The sequence below is a fragment of the Acanthopagrus latus genome, chromosome 7, assembly GCF_904848185.1.
Source record: "Acanthopagrus latus isolate v.2019 chromosome 7, fAcaLat1.1, whole genome shotgun sequence".
In the NCBI taxonomy this organism is placed as follows: domain Eukaryota; kingdom Metazoa; phylum Chordata; class Actinopteri; order Spariformes; family Sparidae; genus Acanthopagrus; species Acanthopagrus latus.
Window position 1 is genome coordinate 5,748,132 of NC_051045.1, and position 23,696 is coordinate 5,771,827.

A 23,696-nucleotide genomic window follows, 5' to 3' on the forward strand; every position below is an offset into this window, starting at 1 on the left:
AAAATAAAAAAATACTATTGTGAAATATAATGGCCACAAATCACAACTAGGATTTCTCGACTCGAACTCTTTTGTGTGTTCCAAGAAGTACAGATCCAAACCCCCTCAGTTCGCATGATCTCAGTCGGAGGAAGCAGTGGAGTCGTAACAGATGTGCTTGCAGTAATCAAAATGTTCACAATGATTGGCTGGTTATTACGTTTCTTGACGTTTTCCCCCGTTAAACCTGCTGTTTGTCAATTAACTTAATATGTGAATGTTTGAGCACTAAAAAGTCAACATAAATAACAAGCAAACATAACTCTGTGTCCCCTTGCTTACCTCCAATTGTGGGAAAAAAATAAAATAATAAAAAATCAGGTATATTTTAAAATGCTCCTCTTTTTGTGCGGTTTACATCGCTGCTGCTCATTCAAGAACAGTTCAACAAACAACCTCCCTGTTTCGCTTAATGCATATCTCAAATGTCTCCCAGGCATAAAGGATTGATGATTCCGGACAGTTAAATCTATATGGCTCTACTTCACTCTCCACATCCCTATTGTCAAACATGAAACTGGACACAATGAGCTTTGACACGTCTATTTCTCATCAGATGTGACAAAGCACTACTGCTATTAAAGGAGATTTGATCATCGTCTTTGGTTCAACATAATCTGCCACAGCTGCAGCTCGCTGCTAATTACCACCTGCAGGGAGGAGTGTCTGTAGCAGGAGAGAACAGGGAGCATCCTTACTGAAGAAAACTCACATAAATCACCTTCCCTTATCCGAGGCTTGACAGTTATCCCCTTTTAATCACGGAAAGAAACACTGAACTGTGAGTCCTCACTGCAAGAATGTCTGTATAACCAGCCGTTAAAACCAAAAGCAGCTTACAACTCCAGGCAGCACCTCACAGAGTGAGTTGAACCTAAAGAGTGCACGGTTCAGGAGCAGAATTACAATATGTGAAACCCTGGAGGGCTGACTAAGAAAAAAAAAAAAAAAAGCAGAAAGGCTCCCATTAAGGGTGGACAGAGTGTGGAGCGAGAAAAGTACACTGCATCAACAAACAACGAGACAGCTGGCGAGGCTCGCCGGGAGAAAGGCTTTTTTTCCCTTTTTCCCCGTCATACTCATTTAAGCCTTCAGATGAGTCAGCTTCTCCTCCCCGTGTTCCCCTTATTTAACCTGTGAGCTCATTAATTCAGCAAGGAAAAATAAATGAGACAATGTATAATTAAAAATATCTATCTGTAAAAACAATCTTGCATCTGTCAGGAGGAGTCGGCGACAAAACAAGCAGCGGTTAAATTCCATTTTTGTCGCTCAGTATTGCTGAGGGACCATCTCCAACACACGGTACAGAGCAGGTGATTCAAAGGTTACAATTAGCGACGGAACATTTAGAAATCTGTGGTTTTGATTGTGTGGTAGGGATCATAAATTCTGCCTCCGGGCGACACAAAATCCTCAGTGTCCACAAATGCTAACACAACAAGAAAAGTACCCATGCAATGAAATATACACCCTACACCTAACGCAACACTTTTGTGCCATAGATGCAGAATTTACAATTTTACCACCAGTTCAGCCAAGTGTAACTTTTTAAACACCCAAGTTTTGTAACATCTGAGCTAAGAGTGACAGTGGACCAGTGTGTGCTGTGTGATGGTGGTGCTCTAAATAAACTGAGTCTGAGCGCAAGTGTGTCTGTGTGTGTGTTTTATTGTGTGCGAGGTGTACAGTTAGTTAAAGAAATAATTCAACATCCAGGGAAATCCTCACACTCGCGCTGATAGTCAGAGGAGAAAATAGATTCCACTCTGTTAAATGTGATGCGACAGTCAGCAGGTTGTAAGTTTAGCTTAGCATAAAGACTGAGAACAGGGTGAAACAGCTAGCCCTAATTTGTGCTTGACATGTATTCACATTATATTTGAGTCACAGCGCTTAAAAATCCACATTTCCTGAAAAAATTATACCAGAGAATCTATGAAAAAAAACAAAAACCCAGAAGATAATTAAATAACACATTCCACTGCTTCCAAAGACTCTTCTGACCATCTGGATGAAAACAAATATTCAGTTTGCTGCACAATAAACAAAATATTTTTAAACTACTTTCCAAGTCACTTTTTCCAAATCAAAGCAAAGACAGTAGCCAGAATCTCTCCAATAAGTGGCGTTTTTATATAAAAAATAATGAGTGTTTTATAAACAGAGCAAGGACATATGTCATTTCTGGCAACCGAGATCAGGAAATAGAGTAAAAGCTTGGAAAACAGGTTGAAAAATACTTTTATCCAGCAACAGATTGAATATTTTACTATCCATATGGTTTAAAGAGTCTTTTGGCATCATGGAAATCTTGCTGTTGCTCCCACTGATCCCTGATAAACTAACCAGCTGCTAGCTCTAACTTCAGACCTTCAGAACAGCAGCTCCAACTTTCTGGGTTTTTCAAAGATTCCTGTGTATATATTTTCTGGAGAAAAAAAACATAACAGATTTAAAGGTGCAATATGTTAGAACCAACCACTTCAAAATAAAGATGGGTCAAAACTTACATGATAGTTTGATTTCTTAATGTTTTTTAACCAAAATTCTTACATATTGCACCTTTAAATATAAAGATGATACATGATGAGTGGTACAAACTGGGGCTGTGAAACAGCTAGCCTGCCTCTGTCTGAAAGAAAGAAAATCTGCTAACCAGCAGCTCTAAAGATCTCATCCAGGAAATACTAAACCACTTTTTACACAAATTAAACAAACAAGATAAATAAGGCTAATTAGCTAGCATTAGAGGTGCTTCACCCAAAGCTAGTCTGGTTTTTGATTAAACCAGGCTAGCTATGGTATTTCCCCATTTCCAGTCTTCACGCAAAGCTAAGCTAAGCTAAGCTAAGCTACCTGTCTCCTGGCTGTAGCTTCATTTCACAGGACACACGATGAGAGTGGTATCGATTTAAACATCTAAGTCTCTGCAAGAACGTGAGTAAACAAATTCCCCAAAATGTCCAATATTCCCTTGAGGTTTGCTTCCATCCTTTCATTATTTCATGTGGCAGTTTCTGGCAGCACAGCACTTATCAGAGAGTCTCTGTCATGTACACGTTCCCGTGGTTTCTCTGGTGAAACCTCAGGCTGATGGAGCAGATATGAGTAATGACTATAATAGTGGCATGCGAAGGTCAGTTAACCCCTGTTGGTGTTACTGTGTTTAACATTTTGTCTGCATTTCTACTTTAAAGTTTCAGTATAAGTGGACCTGATGCATGCCTCCAACAAAAGTTAAACAAACAAGGATTTGCCGGCACAAGAGCGGCAAGATGCCACGAAATTAAACTCGATGAAGGCATTGATTACCAGAAGATGTGCTGTCAAGAATTTCTTATTATGGAATGTTTTTATATTCTTTGTTCACCCAGGTAAGTAATAGTGTTCTCTATATAGATTCATTATGTTTTTCCTGCAGTCATAAAACATTACAGAAAAGTTGAAACATCACACAAATACACAGACATTTAACACAACAAGAGGGCATTCACTACATGTATTTCTTTTTTAAAAACCAGTAGGCAAAGTAGCCCATCCCTCCCAGCGAGCCCATGAGAAAAGAGGCCCCGAAGAAGGACGGTGGCTTCTTTTTTACCATCCGGAAGGCGTTGGGTAGGACCGCCGACAGGAGGGTCGTGTGGATGTCGCCCAAGACCTTGCGGAAAGCGTAGCGTTTTTGCACACGCACAAAAAAGGACTGCAGGTTGGGTCGGCTGCCGTCCTCCCAGTATTTCTTAGAAAGTCCCAAGAACTTGAGCCTGTGCAACAAGGCTCCGAGGCAGACATCAGCTAGTGTAAATTCAGGTCCACATAGCCACAACTCACACTTTTGACCTGCAAGGGAATAAATATTTCATTTAAAAATAAAAAATGTAAAAAAAAACATTGTAGGAAATATTATTGTGCGGCTATGATGGAAGGTAAAATATGTCTGGACGTACCTTGATACTCTAGTTTTCTTTTTTCCAGCTCGGCCTCCACTTGATCTAGAACCATGGCTAACTCCCCCAGAATTTTCTTCAGGTAGTTCACGTTATCGTGGTCCAAGATTTTTGCCTGACATTTGAAATAAAGGCATAAAACGCTTAAATACCACGAGGCAAGGCAGCACGCAGAGTTGGAAATTCTTACCATCATGAAGTACAATGAAGGTGTTAAATGTGAACTAAATTCTCCTGACAGCTGATTTGTATTTCTGATTACTAAAATGTTACATAAACATGAAATATAAATGACCCCCAGTACTTGGAAGTGAAGGGATTTTGTCCCCATGTCAGATTAAAAAATTATGAAACTAAATTATGTTTCATAGCCTTGTAGAAACAAACTACAGCCGCACTAAAGGCTGTGTTATGAGGCTGCACTAAGGCTTAGGCTGACGCTAACTGCTCACCTCAGCATGTTAATATGCCCACAATGATGTTCAGCAGGTAATGTTTCCCAGTTGCTAGTTCCAATATGGCCTTTACTGAGCCATCACAGACTTTAATGGTGTAGTTGAGTCGTTTATTAGAGTTTGCTCCTTTAAAAAAGAAACTGTTGGATTGAATAAACATATTCTGACAATTGTGCCACCATAAGTAAAACAACTATATATATACGAAGCTGTTTAAAATATGTGTGTTTTCATTGACTTCTTTCATGTCTTTTGTTTTACAAAGTATAAATCCACTGTCAGTGTTGTTTAAAGTCAACACTACACCCTGCACTGAAGACAGTGTGTGGAAAGTGTGCAGTGAGGGTTTAAAAAGTCAGAGAACCATTTTAACATTGTGCCAATTTCACAGTTGAAATACCCCCTATGGCCTCAGATATGAATGTTTTCAAAGTCTGTGACAGACGTGGAGACAATTGTCACAATTTAAAATTCTAATTAGCACGGAACATAAATTATGTACATTCATTTTGCAGATATCAGGCCATAAATATAAGTACTGCACAGTCAGGGCCAGTCTAGTGTTGGTGCTGGACGGCACACAATGGAAAGTGAATCATTTTAAGCAGAGCTGGAAAATGAAGCCAACACGGAAGAGCCAAAAACTGCAGTTCTAGTCGAGGCTGGCTCCAAAATCTTCCGTCTTTATAGCTGATAACGCAGTTCATGACAACCTCACAGTTCACTTATTTGAACTATATCATGGCTTGAAGTTATGCATAATGAAAGGAGCGTCTGCTTTGAGTCACTTGCTAACAGCTGTCTTGCTAGCTGCCAGCAACCAGGCTTCAAAAAATGTACCATAATTTGACTACTTCCTGACGCTGACATTAGCAGCTGGTTTTATTCTACACTGTCAGTTCAGATCCTGACATTATCAGGACAACATGGATCTTTAGTTTCATGTGACAGAAGCACGTATTTTTCTCCGGGAGGATATAATTGTATTTAGGTCAAAGTTATAGTATGTCAGGATCTGTATGATGCAGAGTAGTGTAATAAGAAGAAACTACTGAGGCCTTTCATGATTGAATTTCTCTCAGTTACAATTGTGAAAACTCAATTATCTGGTCCAAGACATTTTGGAAAATTAAATAATATCTGTCAGAGTCTGAAAACCTGAATACTGTGGAGGTAAATAAGCCAGAAGAGCTGTCAAAATAATGTCTCTATTATGTTTCTATGCTCCTACATACTGTGTGGTGCCTGGAATATCTTCAGGTGTGAATGAATGATACTTAAACCCAGGTAATGTTGTAAAAGGACCTTATTTTTTCAATGGGGTTTTTAAGAGGCAAATTACTTAAGTGCCATTAAGTATAAACTACGGGACCGTTTCATTCCTTAAAAAACACTTAAAATCTGAAACTAATCCATTATTACAGTCCATTAATTCATACATGGATTCTTCCCTAAAATCCCATCAAAATAGCTTAATTCCATGATTAGTGATGCATAAATGGAATTTTAGGATTTAAGAAATGTTTGAATGTCAATGTTTGACCTAAATTTAATGGAAGTCCACTCAAAACCGCAGATATTTACCTCAAAGTGGTGCAAGAGGAAAAGTGAGCAGGATGACCAAAACGGATACAATTAATCCTCTGGGGATCATGAACATCAGCACAAAGCTCATCCAACATTTGGTAAACCGACTAACTGAGCAGTCAACACACTGTCATTAATAACTGACTCTCTATTGAACACAACACTAAAATATAATGAGGACAAGAGAAATATGAATGTTTTTTTTTATCACGTTAACAGAATTGTAAACTCACCATGAGCTTCTTCTGCTTGGAAAGGTACGGTTCTGTCAGCTGAGGCTCCTCGTGGTCCAACTTCATCAGCTCCGTCGCAGCGTTGGCCAGGTGTCCTGAACACACACACACACACACACACACACACACACAAAGGACACAAAGTGTATCAATTAACTGTTTGGTATTTTAAAAAATATGATCTTAAGAAAAAGAAACATTTGAACTAATCTAAACTAAGAAGAAAAAGACTTTACTTTATTTCTCCTTTGGGGAATTTATTTTTGATTTGGCAGTAAGACTCAGATATTGTTGTTTTTTAAACTAATAGACATGGTGATTGTTATTTCTTATTTGGAACAGCTGGTAAAATTGCTTCCATTAATAACATACTCAATTTATTTTTGCTGTGGTTTATTGTTTTCTAAAGCATCTGAGTTTAAAGGAGGCGTGGTTTGTAGAGTCTGTAGCTGGACCATTTGTCCTGTTTAAGTAAAGTTTGATAACAACTAGAACTCTTTAAGGATGTAGTTTAGCTTGTAGCCTCTAAAACTATCTCTCTGAATATACATCACACGCTCTTAAAGATTTACATCTTCAGCTGGGACCGACGTGCTGAAGACTGAGTGCCGTAATCACATCTTTGCTTTCAGTCTTGTTGTATGATTTCATCCAGCCATAGAAATGTTTACATTTTCAGCTTCAGTTTGGATTCATTTAATATAATCATACATTTCAGAACTAATTTGTCCCAGGTACAGACATTACTAGAGTCCTTTCTGTAAGTGGATAATTACACAACAACAGAATAACATCACTGCTGCCTTCCATTAAATAATCCATCTGTTTGGTTTGATAGAAGCAACACAGACTGACCAGAGATTCGGTGGATAATGAATTCTGCTGCAGAATTCGGTCGACTCAAGCTCATTGCTTGGATTTACATGCCGAGGCCATTATCTGATGGAAAGAGCACTACAGTTCAGACTGGGAGGCCTGATATCAGCTGTTGGGATGAATAAATCTGGCATCACTACAATGTGCTGCACTAAGGGCTCCTGTATTGAGTAGCATCAAATTACACAGTATGCAAATCACGTTGTGCGCATAAAAACAGGGATTTGTTTGCCAATGATGTGGAAAATGCTGTAAGGAAGATGAATAGCTTTGCATTCATAATGCTTGTCCGCTGGTTTTGCTTTGGGAGACGAGTTTGCCCCAAAGTTGAAGCCCCATTCAACTCTCGAGAGCTTGTAATCGCTCAGTTCACGTGGAGTTCAAAATAGTGAAGTCTTTTTAAATTATACAACAGAAAGTGAGGCAAAAACAAAAAACGGCTGTCTACTTCTATTGTCTAGTCTAGCTTCTATTGTCTGGTGCTAATAAAAGAGGCTTAAAGTAATGAGAGTAAAACACACCGCACACCCACAGACACACACATGTTCTCAAACATGTGAGCATGCCTTCTGAAACGCGGCAGAGCAAACTGTCACTGACCATCAGGCTGCATCGCTGCACAATATGAGTCGATTCTGTGAACACTGTGTGCCTTTTGTCTGTTATACACACTTGAGTGGATTCAGATGTTAGTATTCGTGGTCCAGCCTGTTTTCTGCTAAGTCAGGGGTCTGCCTCAGTCTTCCACTGAGAGTCGGACGCTGGGGCTTTTTAGGAAACAACGGCTCAAAGCTTCAAAGCTGTTATTTTAGATTTTTGTTTCTTTGTGGCCTCGCTGAGCCTGAGATCGTCCAGACTTAAAACCAAGTCAGTTTTAGACATACTTGCCAACCCTCTCGATATTTCTGGGAGACTCCTGTTTGCCATTGCTCTCTCCCTGACAATTCTCACATATTTCTCGAGATTTATTAATATTTTTTACGTCTAAGTTACCTCAACCTGTTTCTGCTGCTCTTCAGCCTGTATTCTGCTGTACTGTTGTGCTTCGTCCCCCTCACACTGAATTCATTTGAGTTTTTGTTTTGCTAGACACGTCTTTGTTTCTTTCATTTAATATAACTGGGACTGGATTTGCATAATTCATTACGGAGGTCAGATCCGTTTGATAAGATAAATTTGATGTCCGTGTTGATTATAATTTGCTGCTTTGCGTGTAGCACTTTTCATCTAACAACTAGAGATCATCTTTTAATGGGGATCACACCAAACGGGACACTAGGGATGGCATGTCTTTATTTTGATCTCAACTACACACCTGTGAAGTTTCCTGCATGTTTCACTTCAGACAGACATAGAAATACCAGGCAAAGTACTCAGAACGATGCCTGTGTTAGTTCCCACTGCAGTAGTTGTCTCTTAAAACCACACAATGACAAACACACAGACTCACAAAAGGAAAACATTACCAGCCGAAGCTGTTGCGACTGGCTTCGCAGTCACGCCTGCACAATACGGTGAGCTGGCTTCACTTACTACGTATTTCTGCGGTGGCGTACTTTGGGATCATAGAGTCAGTGGTGAGCTCTGGGTGGAGGATGCAGCCGTGCGTGTAAGCGTCCATGGGCAGACCGTCCAGCAGCTGACGGTACTGCTGCACACGCTCGTGGAGAGGCGAGTCTGCATCAGGAATCAGCTGCGCCACCGTGTCTGCGGGTGAGACACCGATGTGAAAACAGGAAATAAGGAAAAAAAAAACACTTTAATGTAGCTCAGAACAGCGTCCTGACTCTCTGAGGACAAACAGATTCTGCATCATCTGAGGAGAAAAATAATAAAAAACAAATTGAGTTGAGAGCTGGTATTCTTGGTCTACTTTCATAAACTTCCCACAACACCTGACGTTTCTAAGCAACTGTTATTAGGCTCGCTGTTATATCCCCAAAATAACACAACTCGTAGTGCTTTAGCTGTCAGAGAGAGACAGCGTGGTAACCTGGTAACAGATGGCACCTCTCACTCTCCAAAGCACACCATCGGTCATGTTTCAAAAAGCTTGACATTTGAACAATACTGAAAACCTCCTTGAGACTAACAAGCTTCTGAGAGTTCACACTGATTAAAAAAAAAAAAAAAGGTTTTTAGCTAAAAACACATTTTTAACCCCATGAGATGAAATTCAAGGACAATCCAGACGAACAAAACACAATATGCACAATAACAGCAGGCTGCATTTTCATTAAACTTGCAGGTTAATTAGACGCCACTTTAAGCTTGTTCAACCAATCCCCTGCCGGTCTGATCTGTTCTATTTATCCAATGTTTTTTCAGGTTATAGGAATAGTTTGACACTGTAGGAAAAGGTTTAGATGAGAAGATAAATCTCATTCAGTATCTGTCCCTTATTGTAGGACTGTGGTGTTTTAGTACTGCACCTCCACACAGTTATGAGACTCATAGGAGACAAATTGAAAATTGAAGCAGTGGAGATTTACCTTATTTTTTGTCTCTGAGGGTCAAAAATGCTGGATGCCACATTTCCCCTCATGCAGCTCAACACTATTAGATCATCCATGCATGGTATACTTCCACACAAGCCCCTAGGAACAGCACCAGGCTTTGAAGCCAATTTTAGAAAGTGGCCAAACTATGAAATTACAAAATGATGCGATGCACACCAGCCCTGAAAGACATTTTCCCATAAGGTTACATTGTGAGAGAAACGGGGGTCTAAGTCACAAGTCCGGCCCATCAACTTAGAAGATCTCAGTCATTGTAAACCAAGGAGGTCAAACTTTCTGGACTTCACGTGTAACAGAGCAGCTTTTGTAAGACGGATCAGGAATTACTCCAGAACCAGACAAGATGTTTTAAGAGGCTACAAAGCCCTCCTGATCGCTATAATCTGCTCTTGATTAGAAACAATAGCAGACTGTCCCTTTCAGTATGAGGCTGCAGCCAACAGCTGGTTAGCTTAGGTAGCATACATCTTGAAACATGAAATAACCTTCTGTCCAAGGGCAATGAAATACATCCACCAGCATCCCTGACAATTAAACACAGGTACTTTTTAATTTTAAAACAACGTCAACAACAAAACTTTTCGTCTTGGCAGGCAGAGTGACTACCTGCAGTTATCACTGAGGGACTCTGCTTTTATATTTTGCTGTCCTAATTCTTGTGTTAGCTCTCAGCGTGCTGGCTGGCAACATGCTGCATGTCTGGGAGGGATGGTGTTCAACTTAATGACCTGCTGCTGAGACTCGGTATTAAAGATGAGACAGGTTAGCACAGTGCGGACGGAGTTTTTATCTCTTTGCAGGGTCACAGCCAGCCAAACACAGGGACGTCATCGCTGACAAAACAGAGATAATCAGTTGGCTGCTTGAGGATATTCAGAGGAGCTTGCGGAGGGTGGAGCTGCACCTGGCAGAGCTCCAGAAAGCTGAGTAATCAGTCCCAGGACCAACATGCCGACCTGCGCATGGCATGCAGCGGTCCTGTAGGGGGTCTGCTGCAGCGCTGTGGTGAAAATATCACCTCAGCAAGTCAACCCATCAGAAAGCCTTGGAGACTGTGATGCACATTGCAGAATATAAGAGGAGCCGAGGCAGCGATTGTTTGATTGTTGGCAGTACACAAACACAGTGAGAGCCCTCTACTCTGACCCAGAGGCAGGATTATTGGGAAGTGGAGGGTTTCCATTTTTTTTCAGGGTGGGAACAGTGAATCTTTACTTTGAATTGTGCTCTCAAATCCAGGTCTGCCACATGTGTTGTCTGTAGCCTGCAGCATTACTGATGCATATCTTTAAAAAAAAGAAAACTAAAAGACAAGTAAAGTAGCCTATCTGTTATTTTCTAAATGTATCGAGCTGACACTTCTGGATCTTTCTTTTAAGATCATGACGAGTATAACAATGAGTACACAGCAACATCTTTGCATCTGCACAGACCAAGTAAAACACACACAACATGCCCGGTCCAACCCAATGAAGCAACAGGCTAAATTTACACAGTGAGCCTCTTAGAAAATGTTGTACAGCTGCCTGCATTCTCACCAACCCACTGTGAGCTCCCGTCATGCTTTGAAGACTAGTGTTGAATACAAATGTCAAACCTATAGACGGACTAAACCTCCAGTCGTACATATAGTGACGTGTTCACTGTTAGCAGGTCTGTGTGGGTGTGAGACTACGAAGATGTGGGTTTGAACAGCCCTCAGGACTCCCAGACATCCTGCTAAACATGCCTGCAAAGACTCTATAAGAGCAGTGAAGGCCAGACATTTGGATGCAGCCCTAGAATTTAGCATTACAGCCGGAGCCATTTAGGGGGGTTTCTTTGGAGCCAAAAGTGACCATATTTGGACAAGGAGGACACATACTGGTAACGACCTTTCAATCACACAGTAGCCCTGAAGCGTTCCCTGCTTTATCGTCTACTTTAGCCTAAATGGGACCATAATTCGCAAAATGAGCATCAGGCTGTGCTGAAGAAGGCTTAAACTAGCGACTGAGACTATAAACTCATTAGGAAACGTTTTACTGAGATAATAAATTAAGTGAGAAGTGAGGTCATTCTCTCATAAGCTTACATACAATCAGACTTTATTTTCACAACCAGTGGAGCCATAATAAAGAATGATGTTATTTTATACAGTCAATAGACCTCAAACTCACGCAGCTACAGCCTTCTGTAGATATTTGTCTGGTTTTGGCCAATCATATTGTACCAATCTTTAACTACAACTACAAGAAATTATGTTAATTAATTATCATTTGGCAGCAACCAGAGGGGAGGAGAGCTGTCAAGGACGGGAGCACAGAGGTCATCAAAGTTGCGCCTGGCCCCCTAAACGCCCTCCCATAGCGCTGGATCTGCCTCCGCTGCAGCCCAACACGACTGTGAAGCAGTGTGAGTTGGCACGACGCTGCGCTGCACTGGTGTAAGTCTCTTTTCTGACACATCTGCACTTTCCAGGCCAGCAGCAGCGGCAGCCCACGTTGCCAGCATTCATTAGGGATTTACACACAGAGAAAACGCATGTCTGTAAATCTTATCTTGCAGACTGATATCCAGCTTACAGCATGTTGAGCTTGAGGTCTGGGTTTAAAACATGTAGTGGATTCAACATTCAACAGACACTGTATAGTATTCCAGCTCCAGATTCTTGCACGACTTGTTTAAAGAATTTGTTCTAGAAGAGATTGATGCGATTACCTGAATGCAGCACACAATCACATAACTAAAATGAATGGGTCTGAACGAGAGCGAGACATCAAACACCGCGGTCAGTTACTGCCTTCGAGCCTTTCATTACTGAGCAAGCAGTGAACCAGATCCTCTATAAAGCTCTCAAGCATCGCTGCTCCGAACAAGTGACCACAAACTCAACTAAGACAAGGGAGGTCTCCGGTTATTGGCCAAGATCCCTCGGGCCTTTCCTGGTTTGAGGCTCCCAGGACATTACATAACAGCATTATGACTCAACTGATGAATCTATAGGACATGCAACCCACAGATACTATAACACAATTGGGAAAACACAGGATAGTTGACGCATCTTAACGTTTGTTTACTCTTAGCAAAGACGGTGGGTGATATTTCCGGCTGCCACTGCCTCACAATCCACATTTCCCATGTTGCGATATTGATTGATGTATTTGTTGGACTCCATGTTTTAGTGAGAATCGCTCATTCATCAATTATCAGATTCTCCATCTCCGTTTGAGTCTCCTGTGCGACTGCTACAAATTTCCCCACAGGGATCACTCTAATTTCATCTAATCTAATCTGAAGGATTCATCTTGGTGACATTGGCTGAAAGACACTGGTGCAATGACTTACAGAGTTTCACAGTACAGTACACACTAACAGACACTGCACAAGTACGACAGATGGCCTTAGATAGCTTCCAATCATCTTTGCTACCCCAGTTTTACAAACTGGGAGGATGCAGCCTGATACTTCTGTCACAATAAGGCAAACCAGGAAATGGCTTCCTTTCAAACCATATTCACACAACCGCCATTTTCCTGTGACGTCCCGCTCAGCCTACTGTTGAACTCCAGGGTGCATCGTATAAATGTAGGAAATCTGACAAATTGTTAGCATTTCAACACTTCCTGATTTAACAGCAACTGAGAGGACGACAAATAGTGAAAAACCACAGAGACAATTGGCCATATTTCAAGGAAAAACAACTGACTTTACCATTCAACCACTTCCTAGCTTACATTATTATTTCATACTGTTACATGATATGACAGGAAAGGCTTGAATATGTTCTAAAACATCACAACACACACTTTTTAAAGCCGGAAAGCGAAACAAAGTGCATGTATTCAGACAGTAATATTAGCTAGAAAGTGGTTGAATGCAAACGTTAGCTAAAGGCGTATCAAATATGTTGTTTTATTTTGAAATATGCCCCAATGTCCCTCCAGATTCTCCCTACCCATTGCCTTGTTGTTGCTGATCAGTTATGAAGTGTTGAAATGTTTTTGCTTGCTATGTTTGTACACAACCTGGAACATTAGCCTACATCCTTTTTACTTCCTACCCTGAGTGGGCGTCCACTTGCTGTTCATGGTCATTTTTTAAAAACAATGGGTCCTTAATTTCAGACACTATCAGACAAAAGTGGGATTCTCATTTTTAGGCAGCAACCACTGTTTCCAACCACCTGCATGCTGACAGACTTTAGCCAGCTAATTAAGCTAACGTGCTTCAAAACCATCTCCAGCTGTTAAATGAAGTTTAACCATGAACTTTGCCTTTAGCCAAGGAGTCTTGTACACACATTCTTAAAAATGCACCTACACCTACACAAATTACATTGTGCTCAAAGACTCACGGTAAAGCTGCATGTCGCAGGCCAAATGTACATTTCTAAGATTCATGCAGAAGACACACGGGCAGATGAAGACACACCAGTGCTCTTGGATATTAGTGTATAATCAGAAAACTGAAACGTAAAATCGTTCTAATGTAACCATGTTTGGCTGCTTATCTTACAAGAAAAATGCTTTCTCGATTGCAACAGCTTTTCCCGAAATCACTCTCCACATATATTTTCTCAGCAATAAATTGCAGCTTGTTAGCAGGAGGTAGTGCACACCACTGACAAAACGTATTTCGTTCCATTTTGGAATTTTTGATAGACCTATAAAGTGGATAAATGTTCACACTCAGATTTTCAAAAAGAAGAAAAGCCATTAAGAGTAAATGAACACTATATATGCTGAGAAAATAGGGAGTGGTTTGGACACACTGTCTAACGCTGTCTCAGATAATGAGTTTGGCTGGAGTTTCGGGATTGTTAACGTCCAAAAAAGTCCAATAAAGTGCCAGAAAAAAAATGCTTATGTTAGCTTAAACTCTGATAGCATCTACGACTGGCTTCCACCAAGAGAGGAAATAATGAAATATGTGAACAAGTTATTATTTTTAACATAACCTGTCAAAATTCAAAAGTTTAAAGTGAAGTGAAGGTAGACAATCAGCATCATTAAATGGGAACCACACTGTAACTGTACCATACCTCCCACAAAGGTTTTCTCCAGGTAATCTATAATCTGGTTGTAGTCACTGATGATGGTGTCCCCGTGGAGGAAGACAGGCACCTCCTCACCCAGGTTCAGCCTCATGAACCAGGGCTCCTTGTGCTCCTGCAGCGGCAAGCTCACATCCCTCTCCTCGCAGACCAGACCCTTCTCATTAATGACTAGACGTACCTGCAAGTATAAACACACGACATGTTAAAGGCATTCGTTTATTGCTGGCTACACTGTCTGCCTTTTTGTTCCAAGATATCAAAACTAAGAAAATTAAAACTGGCAAGAGGTGAGAAAGGGTTTGTGTAAGCTGTAAACACACCACACCTTTTTTTTTTATATATATAATAAATGAAAATCCATCTGTTGTCTCTCCCATCGCGTCTGACACAGCAGCCTGGTTAGCGGCCCGACACTTCTATGTTTGACACTATCTCGTGTCACTTCAAGCCAGAGACTCTCTCCCAGGATATTGTCCCATGTGTGATGAGGTTGTTTTTTTTTTCTTTTAAAGGTATGTATCAAATTATATGAATAACCTGACTGAACGTAGTTTTTAATTTGATCATTTTTTTTCCAAGTTTGAATAATTGTGTTAATTAGACTGTGTTGACCGTTAACACCACATTAACTGTTATCAGCCACTCACATCATTTTCACATTGTTTTGTAACATTAACCTTTAGAACTCGACATAATTGGACAGAAAGCAGTCACTGGGTCAAATACTGCTTTGGGTCTAATCACAAAATAATATGGTACTAAAACCGCAGCCTCTGCTACTGCAGATACCAAACCACGACTGTTTCACGACATTAAAACAGTCCAAACACATCATATGTCATAATATGTGAAATGTTTATCAGCAAGCTTTATTTTGAAAGTCTTAACAGATATGATAACTTAACCAGAGAGCCCTTCATGTCCAAATGTGCCAATATATAAGTGACTATATTATATTTCTTAAATAACATGCACAGGATGAACTGGGGAACACTTTGTTCCTTTTTCTCTTTAAAGATGTTATCTAAATGGCAAAACACAAAAACAATAGAGAGACTTACATCTTAAGTAAAACAAAAACATTGCACAACAAATTCAGTTTTTCTGTTGTTGAAAAGAGTTATTGTCACATTATCAAAACAAAGCATAAACTAAGAGCTGAAGCTAAAAGCTTAGAGCTAAATGCTTGACATAAATAATGCTATCTGTTATAATGTAAAGAGAAAAAAACAGGCTCAGCTGAAACGTTTGTGTGATCTCGCAAAATTGTGAAATGTCCAGTGTGCTCAAGTTTGAGAAAAACCCTTCCAGGACTGTCAGGATCATTTGCTAGAGGGATGAAGGATAAGCCAAGGTCCATGGAGAGCTATTAGTGGGAGTAAGATTAATGAAAGGAGATGACACTTTGGGTATAAAGCGCTACATTTGGCTGCTCGGTGGGACAGCTAGAAAGGGAGTTTTGCTGAACACGGCCAGACGTGGCGTAAGGAAATAAAACTGAGTGATTTAGTAACACAGGCAGCGTAATTACAGCTGGACCAGTGGCTCGGACAACAGGAACAAATCTATGAATGCAGCTGCAAAGTCAAAGATGTAAAAGGCTCTTTACATCTCCATCAGTGCAGCGATGATAAACACGGAGTCAAGGATTTATACAGAACTGTCGAATGTTTCAGGTCCCTGTCTCACACAGCTGAGGTGTCCCTCGGTGGCGCTCACAATAACACACTCATATTGCTACAAGAGTCTGTTATATAATAATATTAGTCACTCCCTCATAATGATGCCAAATAGTTCAGCTGCTTGGTAGGCACAAAATAAACCCTCATAACTGAGCAATAGGCTGTAACCTGCACTACATCTGCATCTTTCTACAACATTATCTTTAATACATTTTACATTTCATCAATTTTTAGCTACTTTACTTGAGTATTTCCATTTTAATCTACTTCTACTCACGACATTTCAGAGTACTCTTTACTCCACCACACTGATCTTCTGGTGGCTTTTTAAACGATAAAGATCTTTAGACCCCAAAAAAATTCCATATTAATAAATACACTAATGCAACGTATTGTGAGAAATTAAATGAGTTGTTCCTGTACTTCTTGACAAATGTTATAATTCATCAAAAAAGCCAACACAAGAGCAAGAGAGTGAAAATAAATAAAATAATGTTTAGCAGACTGTTTGTAACTTTCCCAGGAAATTAATTACTTCACGGTCCGCCAGCATTATGTTTGGTAAGTAATGGAGTTTTAAAGAAGAGGGAAGCATTTGTAAAAATTAGTAACAGTGTGTTTGGACTCGCTTGGCAATTATAAGTTGAAAAAAAAATGCATGCAAATGGTATTAATATCAATTAATAGTGACTACAGCATTTGTAATTCAAAATAGTCACGACACATTACATCACGTTATTTTAGTCTCTCTGTAGTCGTTCAGCATCTCTTTGAGATGATTTGTATCTCTGTATTTTTTTTGTGTCTCTATGTAGTAATGTTTCATTATTCGTTGTTGTTTTGCGACTTTGCTTTTTGTCCCTGTAGTTGTTTTGTCTCTTTGTAGTCTTTTTTTTTCTCTCTTTAGTTATTCCGTGTCTTCAATTAGTGGTTTTATGTCTCTCTGTAGTCGTTTTATGCCTCTATCTAGTCATTTTCTTTCTCCTTGTACTAATTCATTATCTCTGTCTAGTCGTTTTGTGACCTTTTTGTAGTAATGTTGCGTCTCTGTAGTTGTTGATTAACTTTCCAGCAATAAATGTTAACAGGCTGTGTGTAGAGTAGTTGAAACTCACTCCACTTCGACCATACAGTACAACCAACAGTATTTTGTTGTCTTGGAACTTTTACTGAATATCTGAATTTGTCTTCCACCACTGGTTTTTAATGAAAATTGTAAATTACAAATCTTAAATGACTGACCAGACACTTGAAGGCACTATGACACACTGCCATCTGCACAGCAGAGTGTTTCAGAAGGTGTATTGAAGGTGTAAATCTCTAACCTGCAGGCCTTGAGGTTGCCAGTGCTGTATTGATCTGTGAACCCTCTGTTACTCCAGGGTATTGAGCTCCATCTGTCTCTATCTTTATCATATCTCCAGTTTTCACAACACATAACTCATGTGAGGTAGATGAATATACTGTATGACCCACCTCAGGCCAAGGGGGTACAGTTACAGTGACTGTCAGTCGTGAAGCATTATAAACACAGAGGAAACAAAAAAACAGCTGTGCATAAGAAATTCAATGGCACAGCTTCCCTCTTTACTCAGGAACTTGCTGAGGCATCCACACACTTGTAAATAATCCCCCTGAACATCTGATGATGATACTGTCTTCACAGAGATAACGGTGGTTGATCTGTCTGAGAAGTGACCGCTGTGTGATCGTCACTCCATCAGTGTCTCATTGCCAGTGTTTACAGTGGGATTCGTTTTTAGAGGAAGACAAGTTCAACTAAATATAACACGATCCTTTCAGGTTCTGCAGAGACATTTTGACCAATCATGTTGCAAGCATTTGTGTTATATTGGGGCAGAAAATGTTCAGTTCAATTCTGGCGGAGTGGAGAACTTAGTGCTTGGCCTCTTAATCTCATAAAAGCACTCCCAAAAAATGCCATTTGAAGCGCGCATCAGCTTGCATAACATCAAATGCTATACAGCATTGTACGAGACTGCTGTGCAAAATCAGTGCTGCGATTTAACTGAACTCTATATATATTTTGCTCTAAAGCTGCGTGCCCAGTAGTTTGTTCATTGACAGCGCAGTCACACATGATTTTGAAGTCACTTCAGCTTCTCCAGCTCAAGGATTGAGGTGATAATCATGACAGTGAGCCTGGTGTTTACCCTCTGCTGAGTGACAACCAGCACAATCAGCAGCTCGGCGGCAGACAGCCAACAATGGAGTCTTAAAACAGACGTACCAACATGGGACTGAGCATCCACTCAAGGTTCTTGGTCTGCTGTGGAGTATACAGTAACACCATCCTTGAGTTCAAAGATGCAGCACTAAGGCTGTTCTGGGTATTGCTAGCCAATATTTGGAGATGTGGGGTACATTTAGCCACTTTTGACAACAGAAATATCTGTCCAATCTTATAGTAGCACGTGAAACAGAGTGAAACGCACACAGGACAATACTGATAAGTTTGTTTGATAAATCGATGAATCATTTGATCCTTTAAATTCAAAAAAAGTGAAAAATGCCCATCAGAACTTTCTAAAACTCAAAGGGATCTCATCAAAGTGCTTCTTTTGTCCGATCATTCAAAAACTCAGAACATTTTCTGTTCATTTTCACATATAACAAAAAGAAAATCCTTATTTTTTAAAAGGATATGTATTTGGTTGCCAATCGTTTTTCTGTTGATGGACTTTCTAAGCAATTAATCGACTTATTGTTTCAGCTCTAAAACAAACGTATACAAATCATTAGAGAGTAATCCATGATTACACATGACACACAGACGGATATCAACTGTCACCAACACCAGCTGTCATAGCAGTGGACGTGCATCATCTTAAAGGGGTACACAGCTATTCAATACTGTGCTTTCATCAATTTGGGAAACTTACAAGAGATTTAAAATCAAAATGGTGCAATTTAAAGCAGCAGAGGCTGACATTTCCTGACTTTTGGTCCCTTTTATGCATCAAGCTCCATAAACACTGGCTCCTACATTTCCCATTATGTAATTTAATAGTGTCTTTAGAAAGCAAAAGTGAATATACTGTTCTGTTGCAAAGGATATAAAACCTCACTCGAAATCCAATCCAATCAGACTTTTGCAATAGAGTGAATCGCTGCGATGTCACAGTCACTTCCGAGTAGAAAACCAGCAGCTGATTTGTATTGTGGAGAAATGTGAAATCATGTGATTTGGGAGACATGTGCTTATGTTTCTGTTGTCATTTACAGCTCCAACTGTAACATTTCTACTGTGCTTACTTCATGCACTGTGTTGCGTTGGAAGCATCTTTGATAATTACCCACCAGCAGCTTCCCAGACTGACAGACAGTTTTGAGGTAAACTCGATCTGACATTTTTCTTTAGTCCGGCCCAACAGGTAACTAATGTCTAAAAAGCCATGAAAAAAGTATTTAAACTGTATATTCTATATTCTGGTAAGTTCTTGTTAACAAACACTGTAATTGGTTTTATTGCACAAATTTCTACTTCATAACTGAATAAAGAATTCAGCCCTGGGTCGGCGTGTTGTTCACTCTGTATGTTTACAGAAGGATAGTAATTAAAGGACACCCTGTAGTATCACAGTTTATCTAATAATTCTATTTTATTGACCTTTAATGAACATAATTTCCCATAAACCCACAGGCTGTTAAAGTTCAGAACTCACAGCTCGACACAGAGGCGAGTACAGTGGCTGCAGCTAATCAAACATGACCGTAATGACTCGGGTTACAACAAAACGATTATCTTCATTATCAATTAATCTGCTTATTGTTTACTCAGTCCTTAAAATGAGGTGAAAAACAGCTATTATAAGTTTCAAAAGCCTAAAATGACATCCCTGAAGTTCTTGTTTTGTTCAACTACAGTTCGAAACAGATACATGTATTATTCGCTGTTATATATTTACTATTGTTGCAAGAGCAATGACTGAAAAGATTATAAAAGTAGTTGCGAGTTTGTTTTCTTTCAAACAATTAATCGATTTATCAACTTATTGTTGCAGCTGGATATAGAGGACTGGATCCTGTCTCTGTTTTCAGACAGCAGAGATAGCAGATTTTTAAAAAGGTGGGGAAATACCTTTAGAAGAGAATTATAATACATTTTCTAAATGTGGACAATGTAAACGTTATTTAACTGTGTTGCTGTAGTGGAGCCAGTTTGTCTTTGAATGTGGAAGGTATAAACATGCCAGGAACAAGTTTAGACTTTCCAAAAGACCAAGAAAATAAAAGCTAAATGTTGGACTGTTTCAAGTTAAAGAAGTTAGCTGATCAGGGGTCCAGCCCAGATGTGAGTTCAGGACTTTGGCTCTCTATTACACTCCACTGCTTTATAAATACCACATCTGTCGTGAATCCCAAGCTTGACATCACTGTGACATCACAGGTGTTATTTTTACTTCTGGACTTGACAGAGCTCCTCCAGAGCCACAGGAGACCTTAAACATTATGTTCACCTGTGCCGAGTGCTGCTTGTAAAGACTATAAACTGATCTTGACAAGTAAAATTGTAGTACTGCCCCTTTAATATGCAGGTTGAGTAGTAAAGCCCATACATTAGCATACAAACCCTCCCTCCACCTTCATACAGATGATTAGTGTGAACTAGTCATTTCTCCTCTGAGAGTTTTGAATGGCTCGGTAGCTTAACGACAACATGCTCATCACACATGCTCACGGTACAGGTGACTGTCTGCCAGGTACCCAAAGGCAGACCTGAAGTAACAACATATGGTCTGATTCAGCTGCAGAAGGGGGAGGGTGGCCTTTGGTTTGTTTTGCACATCATTTCAATCAATTATTCAGGATGTCATGTGTCAGAGCACATAGGTTGTAGCCACATCACTCAACCACAGAGACAAAAACAGCTCCAACGTGTCATTAAACGGTGGAAGCTGGGTGGAAGACATGAAGGGTGATTTGATTTGAACAGAATATTGACCATCAATCCACCTATGTGTCGAGGAAAAAGGAGCCACTGTGCTGCAGCGCTTTCCTAAACGTCTCCAAATGGGAGATCTGCCCAGCTGCAGAATCATATTCATATTCCGGAGGTATGTGCACGAATAAACATGCACGGAAACAAACATGCTTTGATCACAACAAACAAACAGAGGGGGGGGGGCTCCACGCTGGAGCATCATGTCATGCAAAGAGACGTGGAGCCACCTCCATTTTCAAGCTCGGCTCCTTTTTTTTTTTTTTTTTTTTTTACCTTTTGGGAGGTGAACGACTGCGTCCAGTGATACAAAACGAGCCTGTCTTTACTGAAGGGTTTGGGCTCTGCCGTCGGTTCTTCGCACTCCTCCCCGTCTGTGATTTTGCCGTCTTCGTCCATCGCTGAGATGGGCCACCAGCTACAGTTGGTGGGGGTAACATGGTTGGAAGACGCCATGACAGAGCGTTTTGTGCGTGTGGAGGAGAGGAGCGAGAGGAGGGAGAGAAGAGGAGGAGAGAGAGAGAGAGGAGAGAGAGAAAGAGAGAGAGAGAGAGGAGAGAGAGGATCAGCAGCTCGAGCTCAGCATCACCGGTTCACGCGGCAGCAGCATCCGTCAGTTTTCGGACAGCTCCGGTGCTGAAATCTCCCTCACCTCCGACTGAAAACAGGAAATAAAAATAAATAAATAAATAAATAAATGTTTTAAAACTGCCTGATCTCATATGCAAATTGCTACTTACTCCAGCATGCTGCTGCACTTACAATTTAATCGATGTGTGGCCGCGTTACATCACATGATGGGCCACGCACAAACATGCGCGGTGGAGACCCGCGGAGGGAGCGATTCAGTGGAAGGTCAGGCGGCGCATAGTAAGGACATGGAGGGTGCAGACTACGTCCTGTCTGCTGGAGGATGGAGAGCAAGTGTCCAGACAAAACGAACCAAATGAAAGAAATTTTTTTTAAAAAAAGCACAGTAAAGGAAAAGATCAACAGATACTTGCAACGTGTGTGAGAGGATCTATATTTTCAGTTTAGGAGAGTAAGCAGCGAATTGTGGGCGACTTAAGTGTGACTGTTTTTTTATTATCATTTTTAATATGCCCATTTAAGACTTTATTAGTCCCTAAGAAGGGGGAAGTAGTCTTACAACAGAAGTTCTTTCCAATGACCCGGATATTAGTTAGCATATTAGCACATCCAGTCCCCTGGTTTCAAAATCTTAGGTTTTTTAATTGGATTTTTGCTAAATGCCTGAAATAAGGTCTGTTGTCACCACAGGCTTAAAACATAAGATACATAGTTAAATGCCCCAAAATTCAATTACAAAGCGCCTACCTGTCTTAAAATGGTGGTTGCTAACAAGTGGCTAATTAAGACTACAGAAGTTGAAGAGGACACTCATATACCCACTGGTCAAGTCTTTACTACAAACTATTCTAGCTTTAACTTTACAACTTGTAGAATAATCTGTTTAAAGAAAAGCTGCTGATGAGTAGCCTACTGAATTCACCAGATTTGACCCGAATGAGACGCTGCTAACAAGCTAATAAGCTAACGTTAGCTAACGGCTGGTGCTCAGTAGAGTTAGCTAACGGCTAGTGAGTTAGCACAATAGAGTTAGCTAGCTGTTTGTGGCAGATAAACACGACTGTTCCTGCCGTCAAACTCATTTCTGTTTATATTAAAATCTATCTAATGTGACTCACGCACACATATTCACAGGTGAGCTCATGTTTAAAGTTTTATTCACCTTAAATTTTGTCTTGTTTGCTGACTTCCCTCTCCCGGAAGTAGCGCCGGTGACCTAATGAAATGCACCATTAGCTTGACTACATTTATGGCTAAAATAATTACACAGGTCAACAAATCAAATCATAAAGGTTTAGTGGTTTTTATGAATTTTAGTGCAGAATTCTTAGACATCATACTTTTAAGTATTTATTTATTACTATCAGTATTTTATTATGAGTCATCTGTCATTTCAGCTCAAATCTTTATCTGAGAAATACCCAGTTACTGTAGTACTTTAACTGTAAGACATTTCAGATTGAAATATTGTAATTTTGCTTGCAGATTCAGATTGATGTTAAAATATATACATCAGCAAATAGCCTAAAAATGTATTGATAAAGATGAAACCACCCACCAGAAAATAAAGCAGGGGAAACTTTTACTCAAGTAAAAAAAAATAGTAGAAGAAGAAGAAAAGAAAATTAAAGTGTATTGATCAAGAGGGCAGCACACAAATTGTTAAAACAATAAACACAAATAATACAAACTTGTGACACACTATAAATGACTGAAGGCAATAACTATTTAATATTTACGGTAAGGACAAGGACAAAAAAATCAGT

The 23,696-nt window shown here is 40.0% G+C and overlaps 1 protein-coding gene across 4 annotated transcripts; it reads right to left on the minus strand.

Annotated features, from left to right (window-relative positions):
• Positions 1-265: 265 nt before the first annotated feature.
• On the minus strand, positions 266-23,177 carry gdap1l1 (ganglioside induced differentiation associated protein 1-like 1). Of its 4 annotated transcripts, none has more exons than XM_037103133.1 (8): positions 23,093-23,177; positions 22,102-22,245; positions 21,616-21,997; positions 14,680-14,872; positions 8,671-8,844; positions 6,262-6,356; positions 3,987-4,101; positions 266-3,879 (listed from the first exon to the last, which is right to left on the minus strand). In XM_037103133.1, exons 3-8 carry the CDS (start codon positions 21,793-21,795, stop codon positions 3,536-3,538), a joined length of 1,101 nt encoding a protein of 366 aa, XP_036959028.1. In that variant the 5' UTR covers positions 21,796-21,997; positions 22,102-22,245; positions 23,093-23,177; the 3' UTR covers positions 266-3,535. The 4 variants fall into 4 exon arrangements, with proteins under 4 accessions (XP_036959028.1, XP_036959029.1, XP_036959031.1 ...); XM_037103134.1 differs by having other exon boundaries at positions 22,102-22,242; positions 23,093-23,176; XM_037103136.1 differs by lacking the exon at positions 23,093-23,177 and adding an exon at positions 22,678-22,910 and having other exon boundaries at positions 22,102-22,242.
• Positions 23,178-23,696: the final 519 nt, after the last annotated feature.

Coding starts and splice junctions, on each gene's coding strand:
- gdap1l1 (XM_037103133.1), bottom strand. CDS start 21,795: ATGGCGTCTTCCAACCATGTTACCCCCACCAACTGTAGCTGGTGGCCC. Junction 8,845..14,679: donor GGAGAAAACCTTTGTGGGAG/GTATGGTACAGT, acceptor TCTCACCCGCAG/ACACGGTGGCGCAGCTGATT. Junction 6,357..8,670: donor CGCCACCGCAGAAATACGTA/GTAAGTGAAGCC, acceptor GTGTGTGTTCAG/GACACCTGGCCAACGCTGCG.